The sequence below is a fragment of the Amblyomma maculatum genome, chromosome 8, assembly GCF_055883805.1.
Source record: "Amblyomma maculatum isolate TAMU_Amacu chromosome 8, ASM5588380v1, whole genome shotgun sequence".
Taxonomy (NCBI): domain Eukaryota; kingdom Metazoa; phylum Arthropoda; class Arachnida; order Ixodida; family Ixodidae; genus Amblyomma; species Amblyomma maculatum.
In genome coordinates this window covers 28894321-28916175 of record NC_139351.1, presented here as the reverse complement: position 1 = coordinate 28916175, position 21855 = coordinate 28894321, and the positions used below count along the sequence as shown (strand labels likewise).

The following is a 21855-nucleotide window of genomic DNA, read 5'->3' as shown; positions in this document are numbered from 1 at the left end:
AGTCACAGCGGCGATGCACCGCCTCAGGACGACATCTTGTTCCCCTAACAAATCGGAGCTTCTCATACTCCGACCTCCTAGGCATCGTACAGACAAAGGCCCTCCTCCCCCCATCTACTTGACAACTGACAACACCCGGATACCAGAAGTGGACAACATCAGGATTCTTGGTATTCTGATACAAAACAATGGCAAGAATACCGCAACCATCACTAAGCTGACGGTGATGGTTCATCAAACAATCCGCCTCATTCGCCGCATAGCCAATCGCCATCGCAGCATGCGCGAGCATGACCTCAGACGCCTGGTACAGGCATTTGTCCTGAGCCTTATTGTGTACTCGCTCCCCTACCCTTTCCTCACGCGGGTGGAGGAAGACAAGGTTAACGCCCTTATCCGACAGGCGTACAAGGCCGCCCTCAACTTACCCCGCTACACTTCCAATGAACGCCTTTTTCACATGGGCATCCATAACTCCCTAACTGAGCTCACGGAAGCCCACCGCTCAGCCCAGTTGGAGCGATTATCATCTACCCTCACCGGCCGGAACATCCTTGCTCGCATCCATCTCTCACCTCCCGGTCACTGCTCTACACAACATACACTTCCCCCTGCGATACACCGCGTTCTTAAGGTGCATCCCCTGCCAAGGAATATGCACCCAGAGCACCATGTCACTCGCCGCAAGGCACGCGCAGAAGCTCTTCGCAAGCACTATGGCTTCCAGCCAGAGACCGTTTACGTAGACGCTGCCTCATACCCCTCCCGCCCAGCTTTCGCCCTCAGCGCTGTTTCCAACCCTTTGCAACTGGTCGCGGCCGGTACAACTTTTGCCTCCACTTCCCTGGAGGCGGAGGAGGCGGTGGTTACCCTCGCCATAGCTACCACCCGAGCCACAACCATCTTTAGCGATTCTAAATCCGCCGTACGGAACTTCGCCCGCGGTCGGATCTCTACCCCAGCCTTCCGGTTCCTCGCCTCCCTCTCCCCACCCGAACACTCTATTCAACTTATTCAACTAATATGGGTGCCCGCTCACACGGGTCACCCAGGCAACGAAGCAGCTCACTCTTTTGCTCGAGGATACGTCAGCCGAGCAGGGACTGCCACTGCCTAGGGAGATGCTCACGAGCGCATGGTATCCTATCACGAAATCTCTCTCCATTACCGTGATCAACGAACCATCTACCCTCCTCCTCATAAATCTATGACTAAGCTACAACAGGTGACGTGGCGCCAGCTTCAGTCCCGTACATTCCCATCCCCTGCTTTCTTATCTTTGATCCATCCAGGACTGTTCTCGCAGCAGTGCACCCTGTGTGGGGCACCTAAAGCTGATTTTGAGCATATTATGATGAAATGCTCGGAATTCCACCCTCCAGCCACTTGGCAACTCTCCGACCTCGAGCTATGGGAGGCCGCGGTGTCCAGCTCTGACCCGGCCGTTCAAAAGCGGCTGACGGACTGGGCTTTGGGTATCGCTGGGAAGTACCAGCTTCCGGCCACAACACGCAGCCAAGAGCCGACCCGTCATTAGCATGTAATCCATTAAGGCTCCCAAATATAAAGTTTTTAACCACCACCACCACCACCCGGGTACTCCAGCACAGTAGTCGGGCGTCTTACCACTGCACCACCCCGGCGGGGCACCACCTCCGCTGCATCGTGCGGACATAGAGAAAGTAGAGAAGAAGAAAAAGAAGTGGCAGAGAAAGACGCGCGCCGCAACAGCCGCCGTCCACCACCTAAGCGGTGACGGGTGCAATCCCCACACCACCACTGCATTACTTATTGTTGTTTTTGTGGCTGTAGGAAGAAGGAAAAAAAATTGGTCTGGCTTAGCTTATGGTTAAGCCTAGGATGCGAAGCATACTAGCCTAAAAAATTAAACATTACCTGGCTATACCTGGTTAGCCATTTCATGGACAAGAACAACTCATGTGTTACTCTGCTTCTTCCTTTATTTTTCTCAAACCAATAAATACACTATGATGATCAGTAAAGTAATGGCTCTTTGTTTGAACATCGCTTATATCATATTTTTTTGACAAATTTCGATGCAGGATCCAGTCCAAGCTGCTACCCCAGTGGGTTGTAGACTTCGGCTGCAATGAGCACAAGTCAAGGGAATATCTGGCTTCCAGAGCTTCCACAAATGTAGGATCTCTCTTTGGATCTTTGTTGAAATCCCCGGTGCAAATAAGCATTCTCTTGTCAGTCCGTTCAGGCAATCCATTCGCAAGTACATTAATTGAATCTTCATTGCTGGTCTGCGCTTTGCGGTCTGGCGAGCCGCCCTCTCCTTGGCCGACATCTCGCTGCTCAACTGACTCAACGAGTGCGTCGCCTTTTATACGATTGCGTGACGTCAGTATCTCCTAGCGCTAGGAGCGGGAGTTAGGCCGCCGGCGGAGGCTGCGCGTCCGCAAGCGAGCGCACGAGTTGAGCCCCAGCTTTCACAGCTGTTGTGACGTCATATCAGGCGGTGCGCCGATGTAAGTCAAGTGGTAGCTACGCGGCCGCGCGCGGCGCAGCAAGGAAGAGCTCGGTTGTGCGGCTAGTATGCTGCGCATAAAAATGCACGGGCCTGCTACTGGCTCTGTAGCTGAGCCACCTCCGCTGCATCGTGCGGACATAGAGAAAGAGAAGAAGAAAAAGAAATGGGAGAGAAAGACGGGCGACGCAACAGCCGTCGTCCACCACCTAAGCGGTGACGGGTGCAATGACGGCCTATAACAGATAAAAATTAGGTGGCAGACTAGCCCCCGCCGCAAATGGCGTTGACCTACCAGTCCCATCCCCGTAGGACCGGAAACAGCCCCACTTCACCACCTCTCTGCATTACCTACTATATGTATTACCTACTGTTATTGTGGCTGTAGGAAGAAGGAAAAGAAAATGCACGGGCCTGCTACTGGCTCTGTAGCTGAGCCACCTCCCTGCCTCGTGCGGACAGGAGAGAAAATAGAGAAGGCAGAAAAAAGAAGAGGAAGAGAAAGACGCACGCCGCAACAACAGCCGTCGTCCACCACCGAAAGAGTGGCGGGTGCAATGACGGCCTACAACAGATAACATTCGGTTGCAGGCTAGCACCTGCCGCAGGCGGGGGTGACCTACCTGTCCCAGTCCCATCTTGGCCAGGATTATCCACCCTTAACACCCATATTACCTACTTGTTGTTGTTGTTGTGGCTGTCGGAAGAAGGGAAAGAAAATGCACGGGCCTGCTACTGGCTCTGTAACTGAGCCACTTCCGCTACCTCGTGCGGACAGAAGAAAGCAGAGAAGATAGAAAGAGAAGGGAGGAGAGAAAGACGCGCGCCGAAACAGCCGTCATCCAACACCTAAGCGGTGGCAGGTGCAATGACGACCTACAACAGATAAAAATTCGGTGGCTGGCCGGCCCCCGCCGCAAGAGGCGTCGACCTACCGTCCCAGCCCCTTAGGATCAGAAACAGCCACCCTCCCCCTGTTGTTGTTGTGGCTGTAGGAAGAAGGAAAAGAAAATGCACGGGCCTGCTACTGACTCTGTAGCTGAGCCACCTCCCTGCCTCGTGCGGACAGAGGAGAAAAATATGGCTGAGGCTTAGCTTGGTTAAGCCTGGTCAGATGCGAAGCATATTGATTGCTAAGCTCAGCTTTCCATGGTTACACTTGGCTAAACTTTTCTTTCCTTGGTTACATATTGTATAGTATTGTATAGTATTGGGTACACCTTTCATGAAACCCATATCTCTCTCAATGAGGTTTTCGACCTTTTCGGGATTCTCCACATCTTCTCTGGTCAACTTATCTACTCCCCGGGTATTCTTGAAGACGGCATTAAGGTTATCACACACGCGATGACGTATCGCCTTCATGGCCATATAAAGTACATGCATCGGTAAAGCTCCTCTTCTATCACTACGCCTAATCTCGGACGTGGCCATGATCGTGATAGTGGGCTTTGCTTCAGGTTTAATGCATCTCGCATGGCCGAAGTATATCTGTGGAAACGACAGTTCCTCCGCGTGCGTGCAACCGCAGCCGACGGCGCGAGGCGGTCCCCGTCTCTCCTCTGTCGTGATGTAAGCGTTGTTGTTGTTGTTACGAACTTTATTTTTCCACCGATGTAGGAGGCCCCCTACTCCCCGCCCCCGGCACGCAGGCCTATGGGACGGAGGCCGGGGCCTCCGCGACTAAAGACAGGCGAAATGACAGTGTTTCTTCGCGGCTTCAGCCGCCAGGCGGACAGCTTGCTGCTGGTTGGCGGGGGACTCGCTCCGCAGTAGCAGTTCCCAGGCTTCTCTACTGTTTATGTTTTCCTTGGCGCCAGGGGAATCAAGGCATTGCCAGATTATGTGATCAAGAGTACCCCTTTCTCCGCAGGTTTCGCATTTATCGTCCGCCTTTTCCTCCACTTGCGTGTGGAAAAGCCAGACGGGACTTGGGAAATTCCCAGCTTGCAGGCGCCGCCAAGCGACGGCCTCCTTGTTAGTTAGCGTTCGGTCCGGTGGTGGCAGGGACCTTCTGCTAAGTCTGTATTGTTCTAAAATTTCCTTATAAGTTTGCAGCCTCTCGTCCATCCCATCGCAATTAGGCGGCTCTACGGCTGCCCGGAAGTAGAGAGATCGGGCTAGCTCGTGCGCCGCCTCGTTGCCGGGGACGGACTCGTGCGCGGGGGACCAAATAATTCGAATCTTTCTTTCAAGTTTTCCTTTCTCTAAAATTTTGGCTGCCTCCGTCGAGACCCTCCCTTTTCCAAAGTTCCAGACAGCTGTTTTTCTGTCACTAATAACTATGCTGGCTTCCGTTCCAACGCAAGCGAGCGCTATTGCAACTTCTTCAGCCGTGTCTACATTTCGGCTTCTAACGGACGCGGCGGCGGCGGGCACGCCGCGGCCGTTGACGACCACAAACACCGCCGCCCCCGACTTCCCGCTAGCCGCGTCCACGTAGGCGACCTCCCCCGGCTTCATTTTCCCCGCTTTCTTTGCGAGCGTCTCGGCCCTCTTTTGTCTCCTCTCCTTGTTGTACGTAGGGTGCATGTTTTTAGGTAGGGGGGGCACTATTATATATTCGCGACACTCTCGTGGAATGTCTACTTTGTGGCTTGTTCCTCTATCTGACTGCAGTCCCACCCAGCCGAGGATGGTTCTGCCCGTGGTGGTTCTGCTCAATCTTTGTAGTTGCGCCATGCGCACAGCCTCCGCTAGTTCCGTCCAATTGTTGTGCACCCCCATTTCGAGGAGGCGTTCAGTCGAGGTCGAGATGGGTAGTCCCAGAGCTCTCTTCGCGCATCGTCTGATGAGTGCGTCTATTCTCTGCCTTTCGTCTGATCTAATGTTTAGGAATGGTGTGGCGTAACATATGCGGCTAATGATGTAAGCCTGCATTAGTTTCAGGAGGCTTCGTTCCTTAAGGCCCCGACCCTTTAGTGCGATTCTCCTGAACAGACCCGTGACTTGCGTGGCGTACGCGTTCAGTTTCTTTACCGTTGTATCGTTGTACCCATCTGCTTGTAGAAACAGCCCCAAGATCCTAATTTGTTCGACTTTTGGCACTATTTGGCCGTCTACTGTTACGCTGATGTTTATCTGGCGTTTACACCTGAGCGCCTTCGGGTTGTAGATAAACAGTTCCGATTTTTGTGGAGAGCACGAGAGGCCCCTTTCGGCCGCGTAGGACACGACGGTGTCCGCCGCCGCTTGCAAGCGCTCCTCGATGCTCGCGTCACTCCCCTGGGTAGCCCACAGGTTGACGTCGTGCGCGTACATACTGAATTTCAAGTTTTCCACTTTCCTCAGTTCTGCCGGGAGGTTTCGCATGGCAACATTAAAGAGGAACGGGGACAGCACCGAACCCTGTGGCGTACCCCTGCTTCCTAGTTTGACGGTGGAGGATTCAATGTCCTGAAACTTTATCTTTATTGTTCTACCCGACAAGAAGTCTTTTACGTAGTCGTACGTTTTCTTTCCGACCCCCAATTCTTGGAGACCAGAAAGAATTGCCGCGTGTTTTACGTTATCGAACGCCTTTGTCAGGTCTAGACCTAGTAGTACCCTCGCGTCCCTGGTTTCGCTTTCTATGATATTGTGTCTCAAGCGGAGCATTACGTCCTGTGCGCACAGGCCGGAACCCAACCATTTCGTGTGGCCACAGGTCGTTAAGCTCCATGAAACGCGTTAGTCGCGTTTGGACTACCCGCTCCATCAATTTCCCTATACAGGATGTTAGAGAGATTGGTCGTAAGATCTCTAGTTTAGGGGGTTTGCCTGGCTTCGGTATCAAAATTACGGTTGCCGTCTTCCACAGTTGTGGGAGGCAGCCTCTGTCCCATACGATTCTCATGAACTTGGTGAGCGCGCGGATGGAATTATCGTCCAAATTTCGGAGAACCTTGTTTGTGATTCCGTCTGGGCCGGGAGCCGATTTTGTTTTTAGGCCTAATATTTTGGCGCGAACCTCCGCCTCCGTGATCGGCGCGTCTAGGGCCTCGTTTAAGGGTCCTTCGTAATCCGGCAGGGGTAAGGTTTGCGTGTCGCCTACGTACATGTTAATTAGTTTCGCCATGAGTTGCCCGTCCGTGCCCTCGAACGCGTGTCTGGCTTTCGTCAGTCTTATGCCCGATTGAGTTTTCGAATTGTCAGGATCAAGTAGGTGTCTGAGTAGGCTCCACGTATTAGCAAGGCTCATGTTCCCTTCCATCTCGTCACACCTACTACACCAGTTTTGTTCGCAAAGTTTTACTGCGTAATCTTCAATCTCTTTGTTATATCTTGCTATCCTTCGCCTAGGGTTCCTGTTCCATCTTTGCGACCGGTGACGCCTCTCCATGCCGCATTTTGCTTCCCACATATGAAGGAGTTTGCTGTCAACCGTCACCGGCGCATCGTCCTCCCGTAGGGTCGTGGTTGCTTTCTCTACTTGTTTCTTAAGCGTCTCTGCCCATTGCTCTATGTTTTGGATTTCATCTCCCGATTCGCAGTTTTCTCTGATTTGCCTAAACCTGTCCCAATCGGTGATTTTGGGTTTTTTGAGGCGACGCGTTTTGACGCCCTTGCTGAGGGTGAGAGCCAGAACAAAGTGGTCGCTGCCAAAATTTTGAGCTGTGTTTTTCCAGACTGCGTCTCCCGTGTTTTTTCCTAAGGTAAGGTCCGGGGTGGTGTCTGCACAGACGCTGTTTCCCATCCTGGACGGACAGGCAGGGTCCGTCAGCAGGGTGATGCCGAGCTCATGTATGTCCTCCCACAGTTGCCTACCCTTGGGGTTGTGTCTATTGTAGCCCCATTCTTGGTGGGCGGCATTGAAGTCTCCTAGAATTATAAGAGTATTGCTTCCTGCTGTTTTGATCGCTTTGCGGAAGAGGGCGCGGAAACGTACCTTTCTCTGCTGGGGGGTGCTGTACACATTTAAGATGAAGAGACTAGCCTCTTCCTTGCGACCAGTGATAATTTCTATTAATACAGCTTCGATGTCTCGTGAGTTGACCTCATGCTCGACTACCGCTATGTGTCTTTTAACTAGCGTGGAGACGCGGGATTTTTCTCCCCGGTCACCGTGGAACGCCTGATATCCCGATAATTTTGGTAGACCTTTTCCTGTTTCCTGAAGGGCTATAGCTAAAGGTTTTTCTGCGCTCTGCTCTAAGTGCTGTTGCAAGAGCGCTCGCTTTCGTTGGAAGCCGCGGCAGTTCCACTGCCACACCAGAGAGTCTTCATTTTTACTGCGCCTGTCCATTTTGTTGAATTGGGGTCACAGTCTTTTCTAATGTAGTTAGCCTCTCGGTGAAGGCGTTCTGCATCGCGGTGAATTGCGTCTGCATTTGATTTACCGCACCCATTAATTGGGTGAGGAGGGTCTCGATTCTTTCAAATCTTGCTTCGTATTTAGCGTCCAGTCTCCTTTCTAATGCCACCAGCGGATCCGTCTCGTTCCCTTTACGTTTTTGCGGGGGTGGCCTGATTGTTTCAGTAATCATTTTCTCCTCTTCATTATCCCTCTGCTCAGGGCGCGCGACTACGACCTTTGTAGGCGGGGAAGAGGGCATCTGTTTCTGTACCTGTTTTTGGGGTACCAGTTGGTTCCTCGGTGGAGGAGGGGGGTACACTTTTCCATTCTTAAATTTTGGATCTCTGTAGTGAGCGTGCTGAGCATGCTCTTGAGCTCTCGATTCTCTTTTTCTAGTTTTTTAGTTCTCTCGTCTGCCTCCCTATTTACCTGGGAACTGCTAACCGTGAAGCTTGCCGTTTTTCGATCTTCGCTCGGACTGCGTCTGCGTGCAGGTGGTCCCCACGACGTCTTGGGGTCCCGTGTAAAGCACCCGGAGCTGCTGGCAGTGGATGAGTCGGCCAAGGTCCTCGAACTGGAGCGGCTTCGTCCAGAGCTGGAACGGTCCCTGGTACCGGAGCTCGAGCGGCGTCGCGTAGAGTTGGCGGTGGCTCCTTCCTCCAGCCTTGGGAAGTCCCCCTCTTTGGCTGTGAAGTGGTGGCAGTCCTTGCTGTTTGATCTCGATCTCCTTCTTAGTAGCCGGGGGTCCTCTTCACCATTTCTGGTTCTTGAGCGTCCCGCTCGCTCGCAGTTTTGCGTTGCATCAGCCATTTTCAGTTGTTCCTGCTGACCCAGTTTTTTCTCCCAACGTCTTTTTTTGGTGATGTATGGGGTTCTATATATCTCCCGGCATCGCTTGTCGCCGAGGAGGTGATTCTTTCCGCATAGCTGGCACCTCGGTTCGCACAGATGACCTTCTTTCGGGTTTTCCATGCCGCATCCGCGGTACTTTTTATTCGTCGGATCCGGACAGACGTCGTCTCGGTGTCCCAAGCGCCCGCACGCGTGGCAAACTTAATATTTCTTCTTGTACAAGACGCATCTTTGCGCGAAAGGAGATAGGTACACCCAGCGCGGTACCTTCTGATCTTCGAAGAGGATTAGTATTGTCTTGGAGGTTGCTCCCAGTCTGCGAACACCGAGCACTGAAGGGTTCTCCTTTCTCCTGCGTATTCGCTCCAATAGCTCTTCGTTGGAATAGCGTAGGGGGACGTCGTGCACGACTCCCTTGCCGCAATCTTCAGGCATAGCGGGATAGGCCTTTGCTTCTATATTTTCGCTGCCGCAAAGAACTGCGCGCAAAGCCGCGTATCTTCTTCCACGCTCTTCGCTAGTAGTGGCGGTTAGTATGGACTGTTGCTTTCTATTTGCCGAGAAGATGTCGTTCTCGGCGTCCTTGAGCTCGATGCCGGCGGCGCGGGCGATCGATTCAGCCTGTTCAATCATTCCACCTTCTATTAGACGGCTGACTCCGCCCCGGGGGCGTATTATTATTTTTTCGGCGTCCTTCGGTATCTGCACCGACTGCTTCTCTACCGATTTTGCGGCTAGCTTTCTTCCGATGGCGGCCTTGTGACCTGTAGTCCGCCGCTCTTCATCTTTGGTCGCGGTTCGCGTTTCCTCTCCGAGGGGCACTACGCGGCCTTTCTTTTTCGTAATAAACCACGTACCCTTAGTTAGCTCCGCGGGGTCGATAGTCTCTCCCTCCACCAGCTCCATTGCGTTGCTCATGCTCTTCTGTGGCTCCCGCCACCGAGAGCGTCTTTCTTCTGCTAGGTCTATGGGTAGGCCTAGCGGTCCCGCGTGGGCCGCCGAAAAATAGGCAAATTAGTGTGCCTTCCTCCGAACTTGCGGTCTCCTTCACGTGTGTAGTCGAATCCAGCGGTATAATGCACGCCGTAGGTCGAAACTTGGACTTGAACGGCTGCGTTCGACGTAGCTCATCGAACGCGCGGCCGCTCACTCCTGCTGCCTGACCTGGAATGCCGTGATGTAAGCGTATCACTTGGTGTGACGTCACCATACCACGTGGTCCGCACGGCGTGCAACCGCACCCGGCGGCGCGAGCCGGTCCCCCGTCTCTCCTCTGTCGTGACTTCAGCTTATCACGTGGTGTGACGTCACCATACCACGTAGTCCGCACGGCGTACAACCGCAGCCGACGGCGCGAGCTGGACCCCCATCTCTCCTCTGTCGTGACGTCAGCGTATCACGTGGTGTGACATAGCATTCCACATTCTTTGCACGGCGTGTAACCGTCACGAAGGGCTGTGGTTTATCTCTAGCAATATGCTTCGCATAATAGAGAAGACAGGAAAAAGAAGAGGAAGACGCGCGCCTCACAACAGCCGTCGTCCACCACCGAAGCAATGGCGGGTGCAATGACAGCCTCCACCCTCCCCCTTGTTGTTGTTGTGGCTGTAGGAAGAAGGAAATGAAAAATTGGGAGGACGCTTAAGCTTCGCCTTCAAGAGTGGAACGCGATAGCGTTATTGCACCTCGTTCGCACCGCCCACTCATTCGCTCGGTATGCTCTTGAGTCACACAAAGACAGTTTTCATACTCAACACTTCTAAGTGCACTGTACAACTTTTTCTAATTATTTATTCAAACAAGTGCTTCTCACAATCTACATTATCGCACCGTGTTGTGCACACTACAACGTTTCTTGCTCCCGTGTTCCTTTAGCGTTCACACGCACTGAGTATGTCGGTCAGTCACACATCGCAGGGGACGCTTTCCCAGCAGAAGCGCTACGGCGCAGCGATCACGTCAGAGGCGTCCGGCATCAGACGCTGCACCTAGCAATCGCGCTGTGAGCGGAAAGAGGAACCGCGTCGCCTAAACACCACTGTTCGAGTGACGCACGCTGGATGTTGGAAGGGGAGAGAGCGAGAAAACTTATTAAACGCAAGGGTATTGGGGCATCCTCGCACCGGTACCCGCGCGGCCCGAAGGGGAGAAGCGAGTGAGCGAAGATAGTGATCTAAAGAAAGGAAAGACGCTTGATTCTACAACCCGTGAGGGTGCACGGCAAAACGTCAGGGGCGAGTGGCGCGCCACGTGTCGGGGCAGCGCCGCACATTGCGAGGAGGGGTTCTTCTGTGTTTGCCGCAAGATGGCTCTGCATGTGCGCAGAGCGCAGAAAGAGAGAGAGAAATAACATTTATTGCACCCGTCAAAAGGTTGGTGAGGATCCGAGGCGAAGCTCTGTCCCAACCATGTCCTCCCCCTCAGCCGTCGACCTGGATCCCTTGGATCTTAGCAGCGGCCAGGGCAAGACGGATGACTTCTCGTTGCCCTTTTTCGTCCTGCTTGAGAAGTAGTACCTCCCAGGACTCATCTGTTCGGTCAGGTTCTCCAAATCTAGGACACGTCCATATCATATGGATCATGTCCGCTATGCCATTGCAACGTTCGCACCTGGGGCTAAAAATTTCCTCGTGCCACTTGCTGTAAAGCTGGGGGTTCGGGAATACTCCAGTCTGTAGCTTACGCCACATAGCCTCCTCGCTTTTGGTGAGTTGCTTACACGCTTTTGGTAGTACTGATCTGCCTAATTTGTAATGATTTAGGATATCTTGGTAGGTGTTAAGGTCATCGTCGAACTGCAGGGGCTCCTCATTGCGCAAGGGGTATGGGGTTGCGCATAAGTCGTCACTGTGTGTGTGTGTGTGTGTGTGTGTGTGTGTGTGTGTGTGTGTGTGTGTGTGTGTGTGTGTGTGTGTGTGTGTGTGTGTGTGTGTGTGTGTGTGTGTGTGTGTGTGTGTGTGTGTGTGTGTGTGTGTGTGTGTGTGTGTGTGTGTGTGTGTGTGTGTGTGTGTGTGTGTGTGTGTGTGTGTGTGTGTGTGTGTGTGTGTGTGTGTGTGTGTGTGTGTGTGTGTGTGTGTGTGTGTGTGTGTGTGTGTGTGTGTGTGTGTGTGTGTGTGTGTGTGTGTGTGTGTGTGTGTGTGTGTGTGTGTGTGTGTGTTTGTGTGTGTGTGTGTGTGTAAAACCTTTACTCGGAGGAAGCTTGAGGTAGTCGGAGCAACCTCACGCAAACACTAGGTGGGCTCCTCATTACAGGAGCCCATTGGCGACCGCTGCGGCTCGGGCTCGGTGAACCAGGGCCTTCTGGCTTGCCAGATCGGAGCAGCCGAGCAGGGCTGCCTCCCAGTCCTCCCGGGTGGGGTTGGGTTTGGGGGTGAGGTTCGGGGTTGACTGACATGCCCACACCATATGGAAGATGTCCGAAGACTTCTCCGCACAGTGCGGGCACTTTCCTGTACAGGCAGGATCAAAGTGTTTTAAAACTGCCGGGCACAGCAGCGTTTTGGCGTAAAGGCGGAGGAGTGTACGTTCCTCCACCTTTGTAAGACCCTTACACGGCTTAGGATAAATTGCATGGCCGAATTGAAATAATTCAATAATTTCTCGAAAAGTGAGAGCCGGATTGGGTTCGAGATCCGTATCATAAGGGTCTGAAGGCGTTACCCGGAGAGTGAGCGCGCGGGCGGCGGCGTCGGCCGTTTCATTGCCTTCGAGGCCCATGTGAGCTGGAGCCCATACAATCGTTCGAGACGCGGGGGCCCCGAGGTAGTCACTGTTTTGAAGGATGCGGTGCGCAAAGAGAGGAATGTACCCCTGTTTAATATTTCTGCAGGCCCCTCTCGAGTCGGTGATGATGACTCGTGAGTCCTTGTCTGCGGCGGCTAACGCGATGGAAACTTCTTCCGCATGTGTTATGTCTTGAGCTCGGAACGTTAGGCCATTCACCGTAATTTTTTGATGGACGACTGCGGCTGTGTACCACCCCCCATGGTGAGGGCCGGAGGCGTCCACGTAGAAAATTCCGTGTTTGTTCCCATAGTGACGGGCCAGTGCCTCCGCCCGCGCAAGGCGCCTGCCACTGTGGTCGTCACGTGTCATGTTGGCCGGAAGAGGGCGTACGTGCAGGGCGTATCTCCAGATTTCAGGAATGCGTACGCGCTCTTCCGTAAATGTTGGGTGGTGGATGTGTAGTCGGGCTAATAGGCGGCGTCCCGACCGACGGCGTTTTTGAAAGTCTTGTGTATTGATTAGTCAAGTGCGCCTCTCGGAGCTCCGCGAATGTGTTTATCATCCCCAGACCCATAAGACGCTGGTTGGATGTGTTGATCGGGAGATCGAGGGCACGCTTGTACATCTTTCTGAGAATCACTTCGAGAGCGTTCTCATCAAATCTGCGCAGGTGGAGGTAAGGAGTCGAGTAGAGTACTCGACTGGTCACGAATGCATGCGCCAGCCGCAAAGCGTCTGTGCACCGTAACCCCCCGCGTTTGTTGGAAACCCGGCGCACCATCCGGCCCACCTGGTCCCCCACCTTGCGCAGTTTTGCTAGTGTTGTATCAGCCCGTCGATGTTTGTGGATAAGGAGACCAAGTACTCTAATCTCATCGTGTTCGGGTATTGGACCGCTGGCCAGGAATAGTTCCATTTTTGTGGTGCACTTAGGCGACGGGCGAATGTGCACAAATTCGGATTTGGACGGTGAGCATTGAAGGCCGCAGCGGCGGGCGTAAGCGTCTACGATCTGCGCCGCTTGCTGCAGGTTGGCCTCAATGTCTCCAACCGATCCGTGTTTGGCCCAGATGGTTATGTCGTCGGCGTACAGCGCGTGCTGGATGCCTTCGACCGTCGCCAACTGAGCCGGGAGTTTCATCATGGCCAGATTGAAAAGTAATGGCGAGAGGACCGCGCCCTGTGGGGTGCCTCTCGTTCCCAGTTTATATGGGCCGTGTTCTTCGTCTTGTATTCGGATGAAAGATTGCCGATCTGAGAGAAATTGCTTGATGTACTGAAATGTGTTATGTCCACAGTTCGTCTGGGAGAGATTTTGCAGTATGATTTCGTGTGTGACATTGTCGAAAGCCCCCTTCAAGTCAAGGGCGAGCACTGCCTTATCGTTGAAGGGATATTCGACAGGGTTGAGAATTTCTCGGTCGAGTTGAAGCAGAACATCCTGATCGGACCTTTGCGGGCGGAAACCGAACATGGGGTCTGCGAATGTATTTTTATTTTCCAGAAACCCAGACAGCCTGTCCCGCACCATGGTCTCCATCAGCTTTCCCGCACAAGACGTGAGGGAGATGGGGCGGAGGTTGTCTGTGTTTATGGCTTTGCCGGCTTTCGGAATGAAAGTTACCAGGGCGGTCTTCCATTCAATTGGTAGAGGTGCCTCACCAAGCCAGATCGAGTTTATGAAAGCGAGGAGGGTTTCGTAGGCGGGGTCGGGAAGATTGACAAGCAGTTTCACAGTTATCTTGTCCCGGCCCGGTGCCGTTCCTCGTTTCATTTTAGCCAGGGCCGCCTTCAGATCATGCAACTGGAACGGTTGATCCAGATCCGCGTTCTCTGAACCTGCATACGTGTACGCGGGTCCTCCGGGGTCCTGCTTAGTGCAAAGATACTTTTCGCGCAGTTTGCATGCTAATTTTGAGGTATTTCCATCGAAGCTATGAATAGCTCGTTGGAGATGTTTTTGTGTCTCGGCGCGGGTTTGAGTCGGGTCAATTAGGGCACGGAAAAGGCGCCACGTGCTCCGGCTCGACATTTGTCTGGCCGCCGTGTTGCAGCGGTCTACCCAGTTTGAATCGGCGAGTTGGGCCGCGTACTCTGCCGCTCGCTGAGTGAGCTCGGCGATACGAATTTTGAGCTTTCTGTTATTTTTTGGCGGCGACATCTGCGGACGAGGCTGTGCCGCGCTTCCCAAAGGTGCAGAAGGTGGTTGTCCACCTCTGGAGTGGCCTCCGAGAGCTGAATTTGTGTTTCCACCAAACGAAGATGTGTAACCAATCCTTGTGCCCACGTGTGGTATCCTTGTTCGTGGATAGAGGCCGAATTGATGTAGCTTTGCCGAAACTTATTCCAGTCGGGTAGCCGAGCTTGTGCGTGGGGTCTTGCCAATGGTTTAGTTCTTACAGTGGTATTGATAAGGAAGTGGTCACTACCGAGGGTTTCCTCGGTGTTGATCCATTCTGTGTGTACAATGTTTTTGGTAAAGGTGAGACCCGGGCATGTATCCCGGGTCACTGAATTACCCATCCGCGTTGGATATGCAGGGTCAGTGCGAAAAGTCAGGCCCAGCGTGGACGCGAGTTCCGCTAGCTTGCGTCCCCGCTTCTCTTCACGCACGTATCCCCAGAGTGTACTGTGGGCGTTGAAATCACCCACAATCACCAAGGAGTCCCTGCCCGCAGCCTTTAGAGCGCGGCTAAAGAGTGCTGCGAACGTTACATTTTTGAGTCTGGGGGAGCAGTAGATGTTGAGTACGTGGAGTGGCGCACCTTGTTTCTTGAGCGGAAGAAGTGTCACCATCACGTAGGAATATTCAGTGTCAAGTTCTAAGTCAACTAGAGTAGCCGTATAATTTTTATGCACGCAGACGCAGGAAGAGGGGTCCTGCTGAAAGGTGATGTAATTTGTGAGGGTGACGCCACTCCCTGGCTCCTGGAGGGCAACCACCGCGGGAAGAGAGTTGAAAGTTGAAAGGAAAAGTCGGAGATCCGCCCTCTTTGCGCGGGAACGGAAGCCCCGACAGTTCCATTGGACAATTTGGACGGGGATGGCCGAATTGGATTTTGGGGAGCACCTGATCTTAGGGCTGCTCGCCATGGTCATTTAGGCTGAGGAGGGGTTGTATTGACGCTGCTCCGGAGCGCGAGCAGCGTCAATACCGGAGAGCGAGCAGTTGTCGTCATCGTCTACCTCAGGGGTGCGTCTAGAAGTTTTGTTAGGACGGCCGGGTAAGGGACCGCCGGGCCTGCGCGAGGAGCGTAAGGAATGCGAAATTTGTTTGGCAATCATCGCGGGGATTGTCTCTTGCAATTTGGAGATGGCGTTGACCATCATTGAAATTTGATTTTCTATGGCAATGAATCGTGCCTCCGTGGCCCCGAATCGGGCCTCTAATGCTGCCTCCAAGCTTGTTACCGCCTTTGGCACCACGAGCTCACTCTCCATTACCTCAGCCGCGGAAGGCGAGGGCGGAGAAGACTGGTTAATTTTGGATTTCAATTCGTTACTTTTCTTAAGCAGCATCTCGTTTTGGGCCCCGAGTGCTGCTATTTGATTTTGCTCGGCGCTACGCGCCCTTGAGAAGGGAGTGGAAAGGAGGGAGAGAGAAGCAGCCCCACCCGAACCACTAACCTGGTGTCCGTTTTTGACTGCGTTGACCCAGGTCCTGGTATCACCGCGCGTTTCCGTCGTTTGTTTCGCCAGTCCGCCGTGTGGTGGCGACACCTTCGATGGTCGTTTTTCAGCACCTCCTGTAAGTGGGTTCTCGATGTTGGCGATTTCCTGGCGAGGCTGATCACCGGGAGGCCCAACATGGCGGCGTTTCTTCTTGGGTGCCATTTTTTTCTTTTTTATCTTAGGTGTGTGGAATTTTGCCGCACAGTCGCGAGAGTTGGTGACATGGGAGCCACCGTACACAGAACACCGCGGAACAGAGTTGTGAGGAGCCCGCACCCCCTCCACTAGCGGAGCTTGGAATCCGCAGAGTCCACAGGTGTCAGACTGCAAGTTTGGACATGCATCCGCGCGATGCCCGACGGCCCCACACTGGCCGCACGCAGGAATAGTTTTGTAATAGTTTCGCACAGAAACGACCATGTTGTCACAGTGCACGTAACGGGGCTTCTCTTTATCCGCGAAAGTGATGCGTGCCTTGTTGGATGTTCCGAATTTCCGGATTTCCAGGATGGTGCCGGCGCGCCAGCACACTCGGTCTTGGAGAGTTTCTGTGGTGTCCGAGTTACGGACCACGATCACGCCGTGGCATATGTTGCCGCCGTCTTGTCTCAGGTAACCCCGAAGCGGGATCGACCCCTTCTCGGTGTTTACTGCGAAGTCCCCGATGAGCAGGTCGGCCGCCTCGATGTCCGGGGTATGCAAAATGATGATGTTTTGTTCTCGTGAGGCTAGAACGGAGGCGGCGCTGGCCCGTTTCAGCCCGAGGTACGCCGAAATGGCAGTGCCGTAGCCAGTTTCCGTGAACGCCTCGTGAAGAGAAACACTTTCTCTGGGCTTTATGACTATAACGTAGTCTTCGGGAGCCGGTTTGGGCATTGGACGCGGCTTCCACTTCGAGAACGCCTTGTCCTTGCTTCCCGTGGCGCGCGTCGCGGGAGCGTTCATGTTTCCGACCGACGAAATGGCGGCCGGGGCGGTGCCGACCGCCGCCATCTGGGCTTTGTCTTGGGAGCGGCGTGCAGCCGCTTGAAGCAAAGCTTGACTCCGAATTTTCGGGATAACCGTCGAATTTGTATCTCCGGTGGCGGGTACCGCGGTCCACAACATTGCCTCAGAGTCGTAACCGCGTATTTGATCCGCGGAAGTCGCCATTTTTTCCTCGGAGGGCCGATTCCGCCAGGCCAGGCGTCGGCGACGCCGTTAGGCTTAACGACGGCGCCAACGTGGTCGGTCGAAAAATGGCCGTAGATTTGAAGAAAATCGGCCTACCTGGACGACTTTTGTATCCAGTTGTTCCGCTTGATTTTTCGGATCGATCGATGCCAGTTTTGCCGGGGTAGGATGATTTGGGACGCGGCCCCAGCCGCAAATTGGCGGAGCCGAAACACACGCGTCTGCTCTCGTCGCGCGCTCGCAGCGCCCCCCCTCGTCACTGGGATAACGGAATGTAGCTAATCCTCGGGCCAGTACGTGCGCTTTCTCGTTCCCCCTCAACCACTGGTGCGCCGGTGTCCAAATGAGCGCGACCATGCTCTGCCGGTGGTGAACCACTGGCCAACACTCTTGCTGCTATGGCCGAAATGCGGCCCGCGTCAAAGTTTCTAATCGCTGATTTCGAGTCTGTAACTATAATTTTGACCTGTTGTTGTGTTAGAGCTAGCGCGATGGCCACCTCTTCCGCCTCCGTTGTGGTCAAATTTCGGGTGCTGCAGCAAACTACCGAGCCCCCGTCTTCTCTAGTTGCTACTGAAAGACGTCCCCTACCGTTCGCGCATTGAGCGGCATCTGTATATAAGACGTCCTGTCTTCCCTCAAAACGGGCTTGCAGCGCTGTTGCTCTATCACTCCTCCGGCTCTCATGGTAAACGGGGTGCATGTTTTTGGGGAGCGGAGGTATTTTTAATTTGTCCCTAACCTGTCTCGGTACTTTTTCTGTACGTCTGGAGCATGCTTGTGGCTCATACCCCAGTTTTTCCAAAATGCTTCGACCAGTACGACTGCGCAACAGTCTCTGGTATTGTGAAGTCCTTGCAGCTTCAATGAGCTCTTCGAGGGTGTTGGAGACCCCTAGTCTCATAATCTTGTTTGTCGATGTATTGGGTGGTAAACGTAGTGCCGTTTTTATCCTTTTACTAATGAGAACGTCAAGTTTCTCCTTTTCTGCCTTGTGAAGCCATAAATACGGCGCCACGTAGACTATCCTACTAATTATAAAAGACTGGACTAGCCTAAGGAGGTTAGCTTCTTTCATTCCCGCATGTTTGTTTGCGATCCGCTTCAGGAGTCTACAGGTTTGACTGGTGCTAGCGTCTAGCCTCTGTATCGTTTCCGAGTTCCTGCCGTTGGCCTGAATTCGTAATCCCAGAACTCTAATGGTTGCCACCGTTGGTATAACGTTACCGTTGACCCTAAGTGTTATTTTCGGGTTATCCTGCTTCATACGCCGACGATGGGGCGATCGCATTGACGTGAGAAGAGCGCAGAAGAAATGTAGCGGAAACGTACTTCGCTATTCGTGTAACTGCGACTTCTGTAAGTAACATGCTCATAATTACCGATATACACCGCAGTATAACGTTCTACGGCACGTTTCTAAGGCAACACCGCATTCACTAGAAGCGCTTTTGTACCGCTTTCAAGCATCGAACTCGTGGCCGAGTGTTGGCGTCTCCGTCTCACATTCCGGGGACCCTTGCTCGATTCCCACCCAGCCCATCTTGGAAGTTGCTTTTTATTTAAGAAGTGCATGCCGGGATTTATCGCTCACGGCCAACGCCGCCGACGACACCGGCTTTTCTGCGACACGAGCACCTTAACGCTACCGCGTTAAAATGCATGCGCCTGCTACTGGCTCTGTAGCTGAGCCACCTCCGCTGACTCGTGCAGACAGAAAACAAAATAGAGAAGAAAGAAAAGGAAGAGGGAGACAAAGACGCGCGCCGCAACAACAGCCGTCGTCCACAACCGAGGCGGTGGCGAGTGCAATGACGGCCCACAACAGACAAAAACTTGGTGACAGGCAAGCCCCCGCAACAAGCGGCGGTGATCCACCTGTTCCCACCCTCCCACTATTACTATCGACCGGCCTTACATAATCTACGTGGGAATGGGTGCGCGTTGACACATAGAATCACTATTGATTACAAAATTGTAGCCCACCTCTTGATGGATTCAAGCGGTGTCCAACCAATTGGTGTAATAAGGCGCACAGAATTGTTTTCCGAGCTGAATCCTAAAATATGCGAGGGAGACGCACAGACGACCTTTGGACCTCGAAACTGAGACTGGAATTCAGACTAGCGTATAATTGATGGTCCATGCGACAGCATTTGTCACACAGTCGATGGGATCTGAGTGTTGGTAAGGCGACTGCTGCGCTCTAATACTGCTGCTGCTGACGATGACATCCGCTGGTCTCGTCGTCCAGCACCCCTTTTAGTGTTTGCCGCAGAACGAACGCATGGCGGCTGCGAAAAAATAGCGGCTTTGTGCGATGTCAGTGCACGTTAAAGATCACCAGGTGGTCGAAATTGCTCCGTAGCCTTCCACTACGACTCCTCTTTCTCTCTTTCCACTTTCAGTCCCACCCTTCTCTCTTCCCTTACGGCGCGGTTCAGGTATGCCCCGCCGAGGTGGTGCAGCGGTAAGACGCCCGACTACTGTACCGGAGTACCCGGGTTCAAACCCGACCTCGGTGGCTGCGTTTCGATGGAGGCGAAACGAAGAGGCGTCCGTGTGCTGTGCGATGTCAGCGCACGTTAAAGATCCCCAGTTGGGCGAAATTACTCCGTAGCCCTCCACTACGGCTCCTCTTTCTCTCTTTCCACTTTCACTCCCACCTTCCTCCCTTCCCTAACTCCGCGGTTGAGGTGTCCACAGAAAACAAGTGACACAGTTACCGCGTCTTTCCCTTCCTATAAATCAATCAATCCCCAGAAACAAGTGTGACAGATACTGCGCCTTTCCCTTCATGTGAACCAATTGATTGATATGTAACTTGGGCTGCATGCAATACCGCGAGCTCATTAAAGTGTACACAAGGCTGCAGTCACTTAGGTGTAATTACCAAATCAGCTTTACTGAACTGTACTCACAAAACGGATGAAACATCGATTGTGCGACAAAGGCTGCCAAAAGCTATGGATCACCAGTTTATTATACCCCAGTCTGAATTATATCCCAGTCTCGGTTTCAAGGGATGCGAAGGCAACATAACCGGTTGAATAGATATTGGATTCCAATGGAGGACTACTGGGGACGACAACAACTTGCGTGGGGTCAGTAGATTAGGAAGTTTGGTTTGGTTTGGTTTGGTTTGGTTTGTAGGGTTTAACGTCCCAAAGCGACTGGGGCTATGTGAGACGCCCTAGTGAAGGATTGCGGAAATTTCGATCACCTGGGGATCTTTAAAGTGCGCTGACATCGCACAGCACACGGACGCCTCTTCGTTTTGTTCCATCGAAATGCAGCTGCCGAGGTCGGGTTCGAACCCGGGTACTCCGGCACAGTAGTCGGGCGTGTTACCACTGCACCACAACGGCGGGGCTTGTGGAGACGAAATGGATGCAGCTGTCACAGTGCCTGGTTAATTTGAGGAATATGGGAGAGGCATTTGCCCTGCAGCAGTTGTAGTAAGGCTAGTGATGATGACTATGGGGATGTGCGTGGAAGTTGTTCTGCTCCTCTTGCGCCTAAACAAACCTCGCATTACACTGTGCAAAAACACGTGGCCAATATCACCTTGCATTTTTAGAATCCAACTAGTTCAATAAAGGATGCTCAGAATAAAATAGCGAATTCGTGAAGGTCAGATGTTCGCACTACGTCGTGAACTATGGTCCTTCACCGAATTTCGTGATACAGAAACAGACAAAACGCATACTGTAGCAGCACTCTGTATGATTATCACAATCGCGGAATAGTACCTGGGTAAAGGCAAGTTACTGCCACGAGTACTCTCATTTTACTTTCCATCTTCCCTGACTATAAACACGGCCACAAAATGCGATGCGCTGCCTCGTCGAAGGCAATATTCGTCCATGCACATTAATCATGGATAAAGGGGGGAAGCTACGGTCATATATTTTTTATCGCACTTGTTCTTGTGGGTTGCCAACTCCACTGTGTGCGATATACGTATGTCTCTTCTTCCGTTTTACGATTACAGCCTGGTAATTGTAATCCCACCCAAATGTCCGCAATCTCTTGTACCCGGTATTGGACGCAGCACGAAAAGTGACATATTTCTCATTACATTGTAAGATTGCATCTTACTCGTGTTTCATATATAGGCTTCCCAGTTAAACACATTTCCTTCTAACAGTATTGTTTACCGCTCTCTCCCTACTGTGTTGAAATTTTCCTTTATATCCCTACGCACCTTACCCCTCATTTTACCATCGCTTAGAGTGCGTCAATAATGTGTTCTCTTTTTTTTTTCATCTCCGTTGTGATTTAAGGCCGATTAAAACGAAAGCCCAAACTTTGCTGCCGCATATGCGTCGGGCTTTGGCGTTCTTGCACGCCATCATAGTGGAGGGCGACAAGCAGCGGAAAGATAACGCTTCGCTTCGCCGCTAGTCCCTCGTGGACGCCGGAAATTTGCATGCCGCAAAACGTGACGCCCGTTTGACTAGCGTCTCGCCCGCTTAGAACGACGGCACAAAGCCGCGAGGATTATGAAGCTTTTCTATTCCTTCCCTATTTGCTCGTTTCGCAGTCGCCCCAGCGCGCGAAGAGGACACGATGCGGAAAACGCCGAGGAGGAATAGAGGGGGTGTAAATGTCTGCCTCGCATATGAGAGATTACATAAAGGGCGTGGGTGAGGCGGCCCAA

The 21855-nt window shown here is 52.8% G+C and overlaps 1 protein-coding gene across 1 annotated transcript; it reads right to left on the bottom strand.

The window, feature by feature from the left end:
- Nucleotides 1–2079: 2079 nt before the first annotated feature.
- LOC146180818 (uncharacterized) lies at nt 2080–17171 on the bottom strand. The gene is made up of 2 exons (XM_084575662.1): nt 15851–17171; nt 2080–2105 (listed from the first exon to the last, which is right to left on the bottom strand). Exons 1-2 carry the CDS (start codon nt 17169–17171, stop codon nt 2080–2082), a joined length of 1347 nt encoding a protein of 448 aa, XP_084431788.1.
- Between the last annotated feature and the right edge of the window lie 4684 nt (nt 17172–21855).

Excerpts from the sequence above, each read along its gene's own strand:
- LOC146180818 (XM_084575662.1), bottom strand. The coding sequence starts at position 17,171 with ATGGCGACTTCCGCGGATCAAATACGCGGTTACGACTCTGAGGCAATG. Across the intron at positions 2,106-15,850 it reads CGAGATGCTGCTTAAGAAAA|CCGAAGTCTACAACCCACTG; the intron begins GTAACGAATTGA and ends TGCTCATTGCAG.